The sequence below is a fragment of the Oncorhynchus masou genome, chromosome 17 (genome assembly GCF_036934945.1).
Source record: "Oncorhynchus masou masou isolate Uvic2021 chromosome 17, UVic_Omas_1.1, whole genome shotgun sequence".
In the NCBI taxonomy this organism is placed as follows: Eukaryota; Metazoa; Chordata; class Actinopteri; order Salmoniformes; family Salmonidae; genus Oncorhynchus; species Oncorhynchus masou.
In genome coordinates, this window is record NC_088228.1 from 44,642,015 (window position 1) to 44,656,678 (window position 14,664).

General features: G+C 45.4%; 1 protein-coding gene across 4 annotated transcripts in view; it reads left to right on the forward strand.

The window, feature by feature from the left end:
• LOC135559087 (EMILIN-3-like) overlaps positions 1–14,664 on the forward strand; it is a 77,971-nt gene that overhangs the window by 38,457 nt on the left and 24,850 nt on the right. For all 4 annotated transcript variants that reach the window (XR_010458435.1, XM_064993453.1, XM_064993454.1 and 1 more), the window contains one exon: positions 9,603–9,725. Coding sequence is in view for 3 of the 4 variants with exons in the window: in XM_064993453.1 (XP_064849525.1) it covers positions 9,603–9,725 (123 nt within the window). In the remaining variant the exon portion in view is untranslated. The remainder of the gene's footprint in view (positions 1–9,602; positions 9,726–14,664) is intronic.

Here is a 14,664-nt window from a genome sequence, read left to right on the forward strand (position 1 = left end):
GGAGAGAATTAGTCTCTTCCTTATTGACTCTCCTGCGTTTCCTGTGGTGCTAGGCCTACCCTGGTTAGCTTGTCATAACCCCACTGTTTCTTGGAAACAGAGGGCTCTCACGGGGTGGTTGTGAGAGTGCTCAGGTAGGTGTTTAGGGGTTTCCGTTGGTGCTACTATGGTGGAAAGTCCAGACCAGGTCTCCATCATGCGCATTCCCCCTGAATATGCCGATTTGGCTCTTGCCTTATCCAAAAAGAAGGCAACTCAATTACCACCCCATCGACGGGGCGATTGTGCAATAGAGCTCCTGGTAGACGCTGCACTTCCCAGGTGTCACGTGTATCCCCTCTCACAGGCGTAGATGGCGGCTATGGAAACATATGTCTCCAAATCCCTGCGTCAGGGGTACATTCGGTCCTCCACTTCACCCGCCTCCTCGAGTTTCTTTTTGTGAAGAAGAAAGATGGAGGTCTGCGCCCATGTATTGACTATCGAGGTCTAAATCAGATCACGGTGAGGTATAGTTACCCGCTACCGCTCATAGCCACAGCGATTGAGTCAATGCACGTGGCGCGCTTCTTCACCAAACTAGATCTCACGAGCGCTTACAACCTGGTGCGTATCTGAGAGGGAGACGAGTGGAAGATGGCTTTCAGTACCACCACAGGGAACTATGAGTACCTCGTCATACCGTACTGGTTGATGAATACACCATCAGTCTTCCAAACCTTTGTAGATGAGATTTTCAGGGACCTGCACGGGCAGGGTGTAGTGGTGTATATTGATGACATTCTGATATACTCCGCTACATGCGCCGAGCATGTGCCCCTGGTGCGCAGAATGCTTGGTCGACCTGTTGGAGCATGACCTGTACGTCAAGGCTGAGAAATGCCTGTTCTTCCAGCAGTCCTTCTCCTTCCTAGGGTACCGCATTTCCACCTCATGGGTGGAGATCGAGAGTGACCGCATTGCAGCCATGCGTAATTGGCCGACTCCCACCACGGTAAAGGAGGTGCAGAAGTTCTTAGGGTTTGCCAACTACTACCGGAGGTTTATCCGGGGTTCTGGTCAGGCAGTGGCTCCCATTACATCACTGCTGAAGGGGGCCTGGTACGTTTGCAGTGGTCGGCTGAGGCAGACAGGGCTTTTGGTCACCTGAGGGCTCTATTTACCTCGGCTCCCATGCTGGCCCAACCGGATCCCTCTTTGGCATTCATAGTGGAGGTGGATGCTTCCGAGGCTGGGATAGAAGCTATGCTCCATCAGCGCTCGGGTACGCCACCGAAGCTCCGCCCCGTGCCTTCTTCTGGGAGATGCTCAGCCTGGCGGAGCGAAACTATGACATGGGGGACCGGGAGATGTTGACTGTCGTCAAGGCCTTGAAGGCGTGGAGACATTGGCTTGAGGGCGCCGGTCTTCTAGACATCATCGATCCACTTTTCATTTTCCATTTGTTTTGTCTTGTCTTCCCACACACCTGGTTTCAACTCCATCGTTAAATGTTGTGTATTATCCTTCTGTTCCACCCATGTCCTTTTCCAGAATTGTTTATTTTAAGTGCTTGTGCACGTTATTCTGGTGGCGACGGAGGGTTTTGTACCCATTGTATTTATTATTCTGTTTTGGGGATTTTTATTATTAAACTGCACCGCTGTAACACAGTTTTTGCTCTCCTGCGCCTGACTTCTCTGCCGCCAGTACTCACCCAGACAGACATCAATAAAGGATCATAGCTTTCACCTGAATTCACCTTGTCAGTCTATGTCATGGAAAGAGTAGGTGTCCTTAAAATGTTGTATATTCAGTGTATTTTATAGGTTTGTCTATTTTGAAATTTGGTGACTTTGATGACATAAACCTGTGGTTGAAATGTCACCCTCAAAACAGCATATTATTTTGATCGCTGATTCAACTATTTTATGCCCAGTGGGAAGTGTTTGTGTGTGACTTAAGTTTGTCAATGACTGTGGTAAATTTGACTGAATTCCAGCCTCAGAGTAATTCAACTGTACAGTAGATCTACAGTAAGGGGCCAGAATGTGGCTACATTCTTTGTGCTCTAATGCTAGTAAAGCTTTTAATATTTTCTTGTCATCACCAAATACTTACTCAAGTGATAACATACAGTAGCTGGATCTGGGGTTTTTCTCCCTTTTCCTCATTTGATCAAAAAACTTAAAAGGAGTGATGCTGAAAGATGGGACTGTGAAGAACATTGCTGTGATGACTGTGAAGAACATTGCTGTGATGACTGTGAAGAACATTGCTGTGATGACTGTGAAGAACATTGCTGTGATGACTGTGAAGAACATTGCTGTGATGACTGTGAAGAACATTGCTGTGATGACTGTGAAGAACATTGCGATGTTCTCCATTGTAGAGAAAGAGAGTTCCATATGGCAGGTTGTTGTTTGGCCCTGGGGGTTTTCCGTTCTGTCCTTTTCTGTTGCTTGGCTTCCCCTGAGAGCTGTACCACTCTGGACAGCAGCCCAGCTACCTGCTGCTTTCCTCTACCAGCCCCAGCAGACAGACCCTGACCTGGCCCTACTTAGTCTTTACCCTCCCCCTCCCTCCCCACCCCTCATTACCCTAATTCACCAGGGAGAGAAACCCTTTCCTCTACCAGCCCCAGCAGACAGACTCTGACCCAGCCCAATTTAGTCTTTACCCCCCCCCCTCCCTCCCCACCCCTCATTACCCTAATTCACCAGGGAGACAACCCCTTTCCTCTACCAGCCCCAGCAGACAGACCCTGACCCAGCCCAATTTAGTCTTTACCCTTCCCCCTCCCTCCCCACCCCTCATTACCCTAATTCACCAGGGAGACTAACCCTGACCCAGCCCAACTTAGCCTTTACCCCCTGTTTTACCCACCTCACCCTTACTTCTCCTCATTTTAATTCCCTCAGAGAGAGGGTCTGACTTAACAGTTTTCACCCCGACCCACACCTACACAATATACTCACCATACCATTGCTCACTATATCTCACACACCCTCTCTCCCTTTCCTCAGTCACTCTCTCCCCTCAACCTCTCCTTCCCCACATCGCTCGATCTCAACCTCAACCTCCCCCTTCCTCCCTATCCCTCAACCTCCCCTTCCATCTCACCCTTAAGCTCCCCCACCCCCTCCATCTCACCCTCAACCTCACCCTTCCTCCATATCCCTCCATCTCAACCTCCCCCTTCCTCCCTATACCTCCACCTCCCCCTTCATCTCCCCTTCATCTCCCCTTAAACTCCCCCACCATCTCACTCTCAACCTCGCCCTTCCTCCATATCCCTCCGTCTCACCCTCAACCTCCCCCTTCCTCCCTATCTATCCATCTCATCCACAACATTCTTATTGGCAGACTCGACAGCCTTGGTTTCTCAAATGATTGCCTCGCCTGGTTTACCAACTACTTCTCTGATAGAGTTCAAGGTGTCAAATCGGAGGGCCTGTTGTTCGGACCTCTGACAGTCTCTATGGGTGTGCCATAGGGTTCAATTCTCGGGCCGACTCTCTTTTCTGTACACATCAATAATGTTGCTCTTGCTGCTGGTGATTCTCTGATTCACCTCTATGCTAACAACACCATTCTGTATACTTCTGGCCCCTCCTTGGGCACTGTGTTAACTAACCTCCAGACGAATTTCAATGCCATACAACTCTCCTTCCATGGCCTCCAACTGTTCTTAAACACAAGTAAAACTAAATGCATGCTTTTCAATCGATCACTGCCCGCACCTGCTCGCCCGTCCAGCATCAATACTCTGGACGGCTCTGACTTAGAATACGTGGACAACTATAAATAAATGGGTGTCTGGTTAGACTGTAAACTCTCCTTCCAGACTCACATTAAGAATCTCCAATCAAAAATTAAATTGAGAATCGGCTTCCTATATCGCAACAAAGAATCCTTCACTCATGCTGCCAAACATACCCTCGTAAAACTGACCATGCTACCGATCCTAGACTTCAGTGATGTCATCTATAAAATAGCCTCCAACACTCTACTCAACAAACTGGATGCAGTCTATCACAGTGCCATCCGTTTTGTCACCAAAGCCCCATACACTACCCACCATTGCGACCTGTACGCCCTCGCTTCATACTCGTCGCCAAACCCACTGGCTACAGGTTATCTGCAAGTCTCTGCTAGGTAAAGCCCCGTCTTATCTCAGCTCACTGGTCACCATAGCAGCACCCACCCGTAGCACGCGCTCCTGCAGGTATATATCACTGGTCACCCCCAAAGCCAATTCTTTCTTTGGCAGCCTCTCCTTCCAGTTCTCTGCTGCCAATGACTGGAACAAATTACAAACATCTCTGAAACTGGAAACACTTATCTCCCTCACTAGCTTTAAGCACCAGCTGTCAGAGCAGCTTACAGATCGCTGCACCTGTACATAGCCCGTGGACCATTGCAGTTTGTCCGTGATGTGTACGTAGAGGAACTTAAAACTTTCCACCATCTCCATTACTGTCCCGTCGATGTGGATAGGGGGGTGCTCCCTCTGCTGTTTCCTGAAGTCCACGATCATCTCCTTTGTTTTGTTGACGTTGAATTTGAGGTTATTTTCCTGACACCACACTCCGTGGGCCCTCACCTCCTCCCTGTAGGCCGTCTCGTCGTTGTTGGTAATCAAGCCTACCACTGTAGTGTCGTCTGCAAACATGATGATTGAGTTTGAGGCATGCATGGCCACGCAGTCGTGGGTGAATATGAGCAGGCACCCTTATGGGGCCCTATTGTGGAGGATCAGCAGGGTGGAGATGTTATTTCCTACCCTCACCACCTCCTGCAAGTCAGGATGTCCAGGACCCAGTTGCACAGGGAGGGGTCCCTTTGTATCTCTGTTCTTTACTGACCAGATCTGTCACTCAATATAGTATTCGTTCACAGCCGCTGCTGTCCTTGTCTGTTCCTAAGGGATATGTCACAGGCAGACCACAACAGCAGATATATGACTTGAGTTAGCTGTCTCCAGGGCAGTGGAAATATAGGTGGGGTTCTTCTATCCTTGTGGGGACTTAATCCCACTTAATGTCCCCACAAAGATAGTAAAATAAGGAAAACCATAACCCCTAAGCTTAGGGGACATGGGAAAGGTCGCCATGAGGACGAAGGCTATAAGCTAAGGGGTTACAATTAGTGTTAGGTTACAATTAGGGTGAGGGTAAAGGGTTAGTGGTTAGGGTTAGGGTGAGGGTTAGGTTTAGGGTTAGGGATAGGGTTAGGGTTAGGGTTAGGTTTAGGGTTAGGGTTAGGTTTAGGGTTAGGGTTAGGGTTAGGGTTAGGGATAGGGATAGGGATAGGGATAGGGTTAGGGTTAGGGTTAGGGATAGGGTTAGGGATAGGGTTAGGGATAGGGTTATGGTTAGGGTTAGGGTTAGGGTTAGGGTTAGGGATAGGGATAGGGATAGGGATAGGGTTAGGGTTATGGTTAGGTTTAGGGTTAGGGATAGGGTTAGGGTTATGGTTAGGTTTAGGGTTAGGGATAGGGTTAGGGTTATGGTTAGGTATGGTTTTGAATAGAAATACATTTTAGGTGTATATAAAATATACACTACCAGTCAAAAGTTTTAGAACACTCATTCAAGAGTTTTTGTTTATTTTTACTATTTTCTACAATCTCAAATTATTGTGAAACAGATCAGGGTGTGACAAAATGAACTTTTAAGAAGGCCTGTTAAGTGAAATGCATTCTAGGTGACTACCTCATGAGAGAACGCCAAGAGTGTGCAAAGCTGTCATCAAGGCAGAAGGTGGCTATTTGAAGAATCTCAAATTAAAAATGTAATTTGATTTGTTTTACACTTTTTTGGTTACTATATGATTCCATATGTGTTATTTCATAGTTTTGATGTCTTCACTATTATTCTGCAATGAAGAAAATAAAAGAAGTACTCATTCAAGAGTTTTTGTGTCCAAACTTTAAACTGGTACTGTGTACTAGAAGTAGTACATTTACCATTAATTCCTGTCATTTCTACAAAATGAATAATCTACAACGCTTTTTAGGAACTTCTTGTGACTCCCCATCCCGGATCTGGGAGCGTAATCATCGCCTGACACTAATTAGCATAACGCAATGGTCATAAATATCCCTAGAAAATATTCCTATTCATGAAAATCACAAATGAAATATATTGAGACACAGCTTAGCCTTTTGTTAATCACCCTGTCATCTCAGATTTTCAAAATATGCTTTACAGCCAAAGCTAGACAAGCATTTGTGTAAGTTTATCGATAGCCTAGCATAGCATTATGCCTTGCTAGCAGCAGGCAACCTTGTCACAAATCAGAAAGGCAATCAAATTAAATAGTTTACCTTTAATGAACTTCGGATGTTTTCACTCACGAGACTCCCAGGTAGATAGGCAAAGTTCCTTTTTTCCCAAAATATTATTTTTTAGGCGAAATAGCTCCGTTTGTACTTCACGTTTGGCTGAGAAATCGCCCGGAAATTGCAGTCACGAAAACTGCAAAAAATATTCCAAATTAGCTCGATAATATCGACAGAAACATGGCAAACGTTGTTTATAATCAATCCTCAAGGTGTTTTTCTAATATCTATTCGATAATATATCCATCGGGACAATTCGTTTTTTCAGTAGGACCGATTAGAGTAATCGCTACCTCTGTATTTTACGCGAGAATCTCTCTGGGAGCCATCATGTGACCACTTACGCAATGTAGCTGCCTACGGGTATTCTTCAACATAAATGCGTAAAACTACGTCACAATGCTGTAGACACCTTGGGGAATACATAAAAAGCGTAAGCTGGTTGATAGGGCATTCACAGCTCAATAGGGACTCATTGGAACGCAGCACTTTCAAAACATGGGGCACTTCCTGATTGGATTTTTCTCAGGATTTCGCCTGCAATATCAGTTCTGTTATACTCACAGACAATATCTTTACAGTTTTGGAAACGTTAGAGTGTTTTCTATCCAAAGCTATATATATGCATATTCTAGCATTTTGTCCTGACAAAATATCCTGTTTAAAACGGGAACGCTTTTTTTTTCTCCAAAAATGAAAATACTGCCCCTAGAGTCACAACACAGGAGACAGGTAATTTCTGTAAATGCATTCAATATATTATTTTTGCTCTCATTGTCGGAGTGGACAAGTTGTTTGCAGACCGCACAGCCTATGTTACGCTTATGAGAAACATGTTTTGGTTTATTGTATTTATTTTCAGTTTTGTCAATTTAATCATTCTCTTTTGTTTGCAGCGCTCCTGTCAATGTTGACTATGCTCACTTGATTTCACATAGAAGTAGGCCTATAGGCCCATTCGGGGATCTGATAGTATTTCTGATTCTCTAAATGCACCACCACTAAGGAGCTGTGGAGCTTCTCAAATAGCAAGCAAACAAAGTCTGTTTTTACATCTATTGAGAATGACAATTGTTCCTCAATGTATCTGAAAGATCTTTCCAGCTCTCTCCCTTTCGATAACCACTCAGCATGAAGGGGGAAAATGTCATCCTCTGATCCAGTGGAAACTTCATAAAATAGGCCTACCTGATTACTTCTTATCCCTTACGCAAATAGCCTACAGCTATGTCTGTCCGGAGCTCACTGGCAAGGGAAACTCTGAGGGCCCAGATTATTTTCTACAATGTTGTAAGTTTGCTAGAGCAAGCTTCAGGCCAGACCGAAATTAAGTTTTTATTTGAAGGCTTTATGTAGGCTACTTTTACAAAGTTGGTAATAACAATAGAAGTTACTTTTTAGGTTTGTACATTACATGACCAAAGTATGTGGACACGTGCTCGTCAAACATTCAGAAATCATGGGCATTAATATGCTAACATAATTGCAAAAGGGTTTTCTAATGACCAATTAGCCTTTTAAAATTCTAAACTTGGATTAGCTGGATTAGCTAACACAACGTTGCTGATAATGGGCCTCTGTACTCCTATGTAGATATTCCATTTAAAAAATCATCTATTTCCAGCTACAATAGACATTTACAACATCAACAATGTCTACGCCGTATTGCTGATCAATTCGATTTTATTTTAAATGGACAAAATAATAATTTTTCTTTAAAAAACAAGGACATTTCTATGTGGCCCCAAACTTTTGAACAGTAGTGTACTTTGCAATTCTTTTGAATGAGCGTAGTTATCAACTGTATGTAGTGGATCCATTCTGTCTTTCCCGATCTTTATCTGTCCCCACCCATTTCCATTGTGTTCCAAGTCGTCATATCGGGTTTAGTCCACTAGGGACTTTTCATTACATTATGTAGTAATCAAGGTGTACGCTATTCTGTTTGTGTGTTTATGTAATTCTATGTGATTATTTAGTTAGTAAATAAATAAATTTGTATATCGCTGATTCATCATTTATGCTAGGGTTCGTGCAGACATCCAAGGATTTTGTGCAATTCAGAATGAGACTGAAGGTAAATAAGAATTAATGAATTGACTGATGTAAGAGATATTTGTCTTTATAGTTTAGTTGGGAGATAGTAACTCGTTAAATAACTTTTTCCATGGTGCCCCAGATTACTACTTAATTAATTGTTGCATAATAATTTTACATGGTATGTAAATATTTTATAAAATAACAGTCAACCACATTAATGATAGTCAAGACACAACAATGGCTACTGACGTGAGCGGTAATCATTTAGGCAGGTTACCTTCGCTTCCTTGAGCACAGGGACTACGGTGGTCTGCTTGAAACAGGTATTACAGAAATAGGTATTCCAAACTCGGTCAGGGAGAGGTTGAAAATGTCAGTGAAGACACATGACAAATTGGTACGCACATGCTATGAGTACACATCCTGGTACTCAAAATATACAACAACTAACTATATTCAGGAAGTACACAGAAATTCCAATTCTAATTCCCGTAAAATGTCAAAGTGGATTTTGGTTTACTTTCTGAATTGAATGTAAATGGAACTGACCTCAACATTGGTTAGCACACTTGGACACAACCACACCTGGGATTTGAACTCATAACCTCTATGATGCCATTAAGAGGAATTTCCTGCATTGCCAGCAGGTATGTGGCCATGACAGAGATCAACCACAGATGTATTGGCAAGAATACATTTCTGCATTTTGCAAGTTGCCCGGAATCAAGTCAATAATTGTGTGATTGTCACGTGAAGTTTGATGTTATCAGATGTTGAGATTTTGCATCCCCATGTTGTCACATGTATTTCACATCAATTTCACATGAGATCATGTTCTCACATGTGCTAACGTGTTGTCACGTGTTTAATTTTATGTTAACATATTAACTTAAATCACATAAATCGCTCGATTAGTATGTTTTATTTTCATGAGGGAAATCTCAATGACACATACATGTCTTCACATTTTATTTTGGCCTAAAGTATAGTGCACTGAATGGGAGAATCAAGTGTCATTGGACATTTCATCACTAAACTTTCAGAAAATGTGGTACAAAATGATTGAATTCCTTGGTCGTTATGAAAAGCAGCTGTGTGTGTTGGATTAGCAACTGTCTCTAATGTTGTTATAGACAGCTTTAGTACACAAAGTCCTACAGGAGACACAACGTCAGATTGAGCACTCGATGATATTGTATTTTGTTGTTGTTCTCTTCTCTCTTTTGATCTCCAACAGAAACCACTGTGCGTATGTGGTCCAGAAGAACATCACATGTACGATTGAGGACGGCATGGCCACCTATGTGAAGGCAGAGTACACCACCAAGTGCATCTGGGGGCAGAAGTGTCCTGTCGTCATGTAAGTCTACACTCTTCAAAAAAATATTCAATTCCAATTTAATTCAATTCCAAAGATGTTTTGTTTTTACAATTCAATTCTCATTCAAAAAGTCAAAACAGTTGAATTCCAATTCAATTCCAATTCCATGAGTTGAAGATGTTTTAAATTAGAATGTAATGCTATGTAAATTCTTCACTTCATGAGTGAATTCAATCATTTCATTGGAATTTCAAATTCAATTGGAATTGGAATGATAGTTACTCAATTCAGACCCACCAGCCTCTGACACTACGTATCGTAACATGGGAGAGGATACAGGCAGGTACATAATAGATACATTACATTTACATTACATTTAAGTCATTTAGCAGACGCTCTTATCCAGAGCGACTTACAAATTGGTGAATTCACCTTCTGACATCCAGTGGAACAGCCACTTTACAATAGTGCATCTAAATCATTAAGGGGGGGTGGTGAGAAGGATTACTTATCCTATCCTAGGTATTCCTTGAAGAGGTGGGGTTTCAGGTGTCTCCGGAAGGTGGTGATTGACTCCGCTGTCCTGGCGTCGTGAGGGAGTTTGTTCCACCATTGGGGGGCCAGAGCAGCGAACAGTTTTGACTGGGCTGAGCGGGAACTTTACTTCCTCAATGGTAGGGAGGCGAGCAGGCCAGAGGTGGATGAGCGCAGTGCCCTTGCTTGGGTGTAGGGCCTGATCAGAACCTGGAGGTACTGCGGTGCCGTTCCCCTCACAGCTCCGTAGGCAAGCACCATGGTCTTGTAGCGGATGCGAGCTTCAACTGGAAGCCAGTGGAGAGAGCGGAGGAGCGGGGTGACGTGAGAGAACTTGGGAAGGTTGAACACCAGACGGGCTGCGGCGTTCTGGATGAGTTGTAGGGGTTTAATGGCACAGGCAGGGAGCCCAGCCAACAGCGAGTTGCAGTAATCCAGACGGGAGATGACAAGTGCCTGGATTAGGACCTGCGCCGCTTCCTGTGTGAGGCAGGGTCGTACTCTGCGGATGTTGTAGAGCATGAACCTACAGGAACGGGCCACCGCCATGATGTTGGTTGAGAACGACAGGGTGTTGTCCAGGATCACGCCAAGGTTCTTAGCGCTCTGGGAGGAGGACACAATGGAGTTGTCAACCGTGATGGCGAGATCATGGAACGGGCAGTCCTTCCCCGGGAGGAAGAGCAGCTCCGTCTTGCCGAGGTTCAGCTTGAGGTGGTGATCCGTCATCCACACTGATATGTCTGCCAGACATGCAGAGATGCGATTCGCCACCTGGTCATCAGAAGGGGGAAAGGAGAAGATTAATTGTGTGTCGTCTGCATAGCAATGATAGGAGAGACCATGTGAGGTTATGACAGAGCCAAGTGACTTGGTGTATAGATACTGATAGTAGCTAGCTTTCCATCCAGTTTGCAACATATTTTCATGCGAATATTCTAAAATCTGAAACCCACCAGTGGTGTTTCCAACAAACTGGCTCATTGCAGATAAAAATATGCGAGTGGTTACGTAGCGCATACGAAATGCAAGTTTTCATGTACTCAATAAGAATCTAATGTTCAAATAGTTTCCATCGCATTTCGGCTTTGAGCCGGTTCGTGGCAGCATTTTCACCTCTACTGAGTTTTGCCATAAAAACAGTTTTAAATTGCAAATGTGTCTACTCTGGTCTTGGTACTTTCGCTCTAGCCAACATCTCGCGGATACAGTGGTCTGCAGGTAGGCTAGTTTAGATGATGATATTATGGATAAGAGCCAGAATGTTTTTTTGTTGTAAAAAGAGCAGCCAATCATCGATCATCATGTCACCAGAATAAAACCCTTGATAGTTATTGGAAAGGAGCATCAGGCTCAGCACTTTCACCACCCTGTGAAGTTCATCGTAACTTATTTCATCTGTAGCCTAATAAACTGCACGGTAGGCCAATCCCTAGTCGTAGTGGGAGGACCACACACCATGACTCCATATTTACTTCTGTATGATAATTATTATATCAATATTTGTGCATAAATATTTTCTTGTAAAAATCCTTTTAAAGACACCAAAAGATCCCACAATATCGAAAGAACAAGTGATCTGTTGTATGGAAACTTCCTGTTTCCATCACAGCCGTCATGATTTGTTTTTATATGGTATGTCTTGACTCGCATAAAACTGTGGATGGGACCGTGGTTTATGAGACTCACCCCACTGCTGTAGACTTTCCGTATAGTTTTGACAGGCACAACAAATTAGGTGGTGTACCATGCATTGGGACTCATGTATATGTGCTGCCCTCTGGTGGTGCCATTGTATTACAAGTTAACTCCACACTGTCCCTCCAGCTGCACTTCCAGCTGTGTTTGTGGTCAGTGGCTCTGTGACTCTGCTCAGGCCTCAAAGGTTGGAAAGTGTTAATGGCCTGCTAGTTTTCATAATAATTGGATTCTTGTCAAATTTGACAATTTATTTCCATCTCAGTGGATTATAAACAAACTCACATTATGGTTATTACAGAGGCCACCTTTTCAGTATAAGTTTACAGTGAAATTGTGCTGTGTCCGTTTGTGTGCATGCATCAGTGCGTATGTGTTTGTGTGTCTATAGCTCATCTCTGTAATGAGTGTGTGAGCTGGGATGTCAGATTCTCTCTGATGTGACTGAAGCCTCTCAAAGGTCCTCTGTAGTGACATCACAGAGAGAAAGGATTTCTACTTTTTTTAAATGTAGGGAATGAGATACATTTAACATTTACATTTAAGTCATTTAGCAGACGCTCTTATCCAGAGCGACTTACAAATTGGTGAATTCACCTTCTGACATCCAGTGGAACAGCCACTTTACAATAGTGCATCTAAATCATTAAGGGGGGGGGGTTGTGAGAAGGATTACTTATCCTATCCTAGGTATTCCTTGAAGAGGTGGTGTTTCAGGTGTCTCCGGAAGGTGGTGATTGACTCCGCTGTCCTGGCGTCGTGAGGGAGTTTGTTCCACCATTGGGGGGCCAGAGCAGCGAACAGTTTTGACTGGGCTGAGCGGGAACTGTACTTCCTCAATGGTAGGGAGGCGAGCAGGCCAGAGGTGGATGAACGCAGTGCCCTTGCTTGGGTGTAGGGCCTGGTCAGAGCCTGGAGGTACTGCGGTGCCGTTCCCCTCACAGCTCCGTAGGCAAGCACCATGGTCTTGTAGCGGATGCGAGCTTCAACTGGAAGCCAGTGGAGAGAGCGGAGGAGCGGGGTGACGTGAGAGAACTTGGGAAGGTTGAACACCAGACGGGCTGCGGCGTTCTGGATGAGTTGTAGGGGTTTAATGGCACAGGTAGGGAGCCCAGCCAACAGCGAGTTGCAGTAATCCAGACGGGAGATGACAAGTGCCTGGATTAGGACCTGCGCCGCTTCCTGTGTGAGGCAGGGTCGTACTCTGCGGATGTTGTAGAGCATGAACCTACAGGAACGGGCCACCGCCATGATGTTGGTTGAGAACGACAGGGTGTTGTCCAGGATCACGCCAAGGTTCTTAGCGCTCTGGGAGGAGGACACAATGGAGTTGTCAACCGTGATGGCGAGATCATGGAACGGGCAGTCCTTCCCCGGGAGGAAGAGCAGCTCCGTCTTGCCGAGGTTCAGCTTGAGGTGGTGATCCGTCATCCACACTGATATGTCTGCCAGACATGCAGAGATGCGATTCGCCACCTGGTCATCAGAAGGGGGAAAGGAGAAGATTAATTGTGTGTCGTCTGCATAGCAATGATAGGAGAGACCATGTGAGGTTATGACAGAGCCAAGTGACTTGGTGTATAGCGAGAATAGGAGAGGGCCTAGAACAGAGCCCTGGGGGACACCAGTGGTGAGAGCGCGTGGCGAGGAGACAGATTCTCGCCACGCCACCTGGTAGGAGCGACCTGTCAGGTAGGACGCAATCCAAGCGTGGGCCGCGCCGGAGATGCCCAACTCGGAGAGGGTGGAGAGGAGGATCTGATGGTTCACAGTATCGAAGGCAGCCGATAGGTCTAGAAGGATGAGAGCAGAGGAGAGAGAGTTAGCTTTAGCAGTGCGGAGCGCCTCCGTGATGCAGAGAAGAGCAGTCTCAGTTGAATGACTAGTCTTGAAACCTGACTGATTTGGATCAAGAAGGTCATTCTGAGAGAGATAGCGGGAGAGCTGGCCAAGGACGGCACGTTCAAGAGTTTTGGAGAGAAAAGAAAGAAGGGATACTGGTCTGTAGTTGTTGACATCGGAGGGATCGAGTGTAGGTTTTTTCAGAAGGGGTGCAACTCTCGCTCTCTTGAAGACGGAAGGGACGTAGCCAGCGGTCAGGGATGAGTTGATGAGCGAGGTGAGGTAAGGGAGAAGGTCCCCGGAAATGGTCTGGAGAAGAGAGGAGGGGATAGGGTCGAGCGGGCAGGTTGTTGGGCGGCCGGCCGTCACAAGAAGCGAGATTTCATCTGGAGAGAGAGGGGAGAAAGAGGTCAGAGCACAGGGTAGGGCAGTGTGAGCAGAACCAGCGGTGTCGTTTGACTTAGCAAACGAGGATCGGATGTCGTCGACCTTCTTTTCAAAATGGTTGACGAAGTCATCTGCAGAGAGGGAGGAGGGGGGGAGGGGGAGGAGGATTCAGGAGGGAGGAGAAGGTGGCAAAGAGCTTCCTAGGGTTAGAGGCAGATGCTTGGAATTTAGAGTGGTAGAAAGTGGCTTTAGCAGCAGAGACAGAGGAGGAAAATGTAGAGAGGAGGGAGTGAAAGGATGCCAGGTCCGCAGGGAGGCGAGTTTTCCTCCATTTCCGCTCGGCTGCCCGGAGCTCTGTTCTGTGAGCTCGCAATGAGTCATCGAGCCACGGAGCGGGAGGGGAGGACCGAGCCGGCCTGGAGGATAGGGGACATAGAGAGTCAAAGGATGCAGAAAGGGAAGAGAGGAGGGTTGAGGAGGCAGAATCAGGAGAAAGGTTGGAGAAGGTATGAGCAGA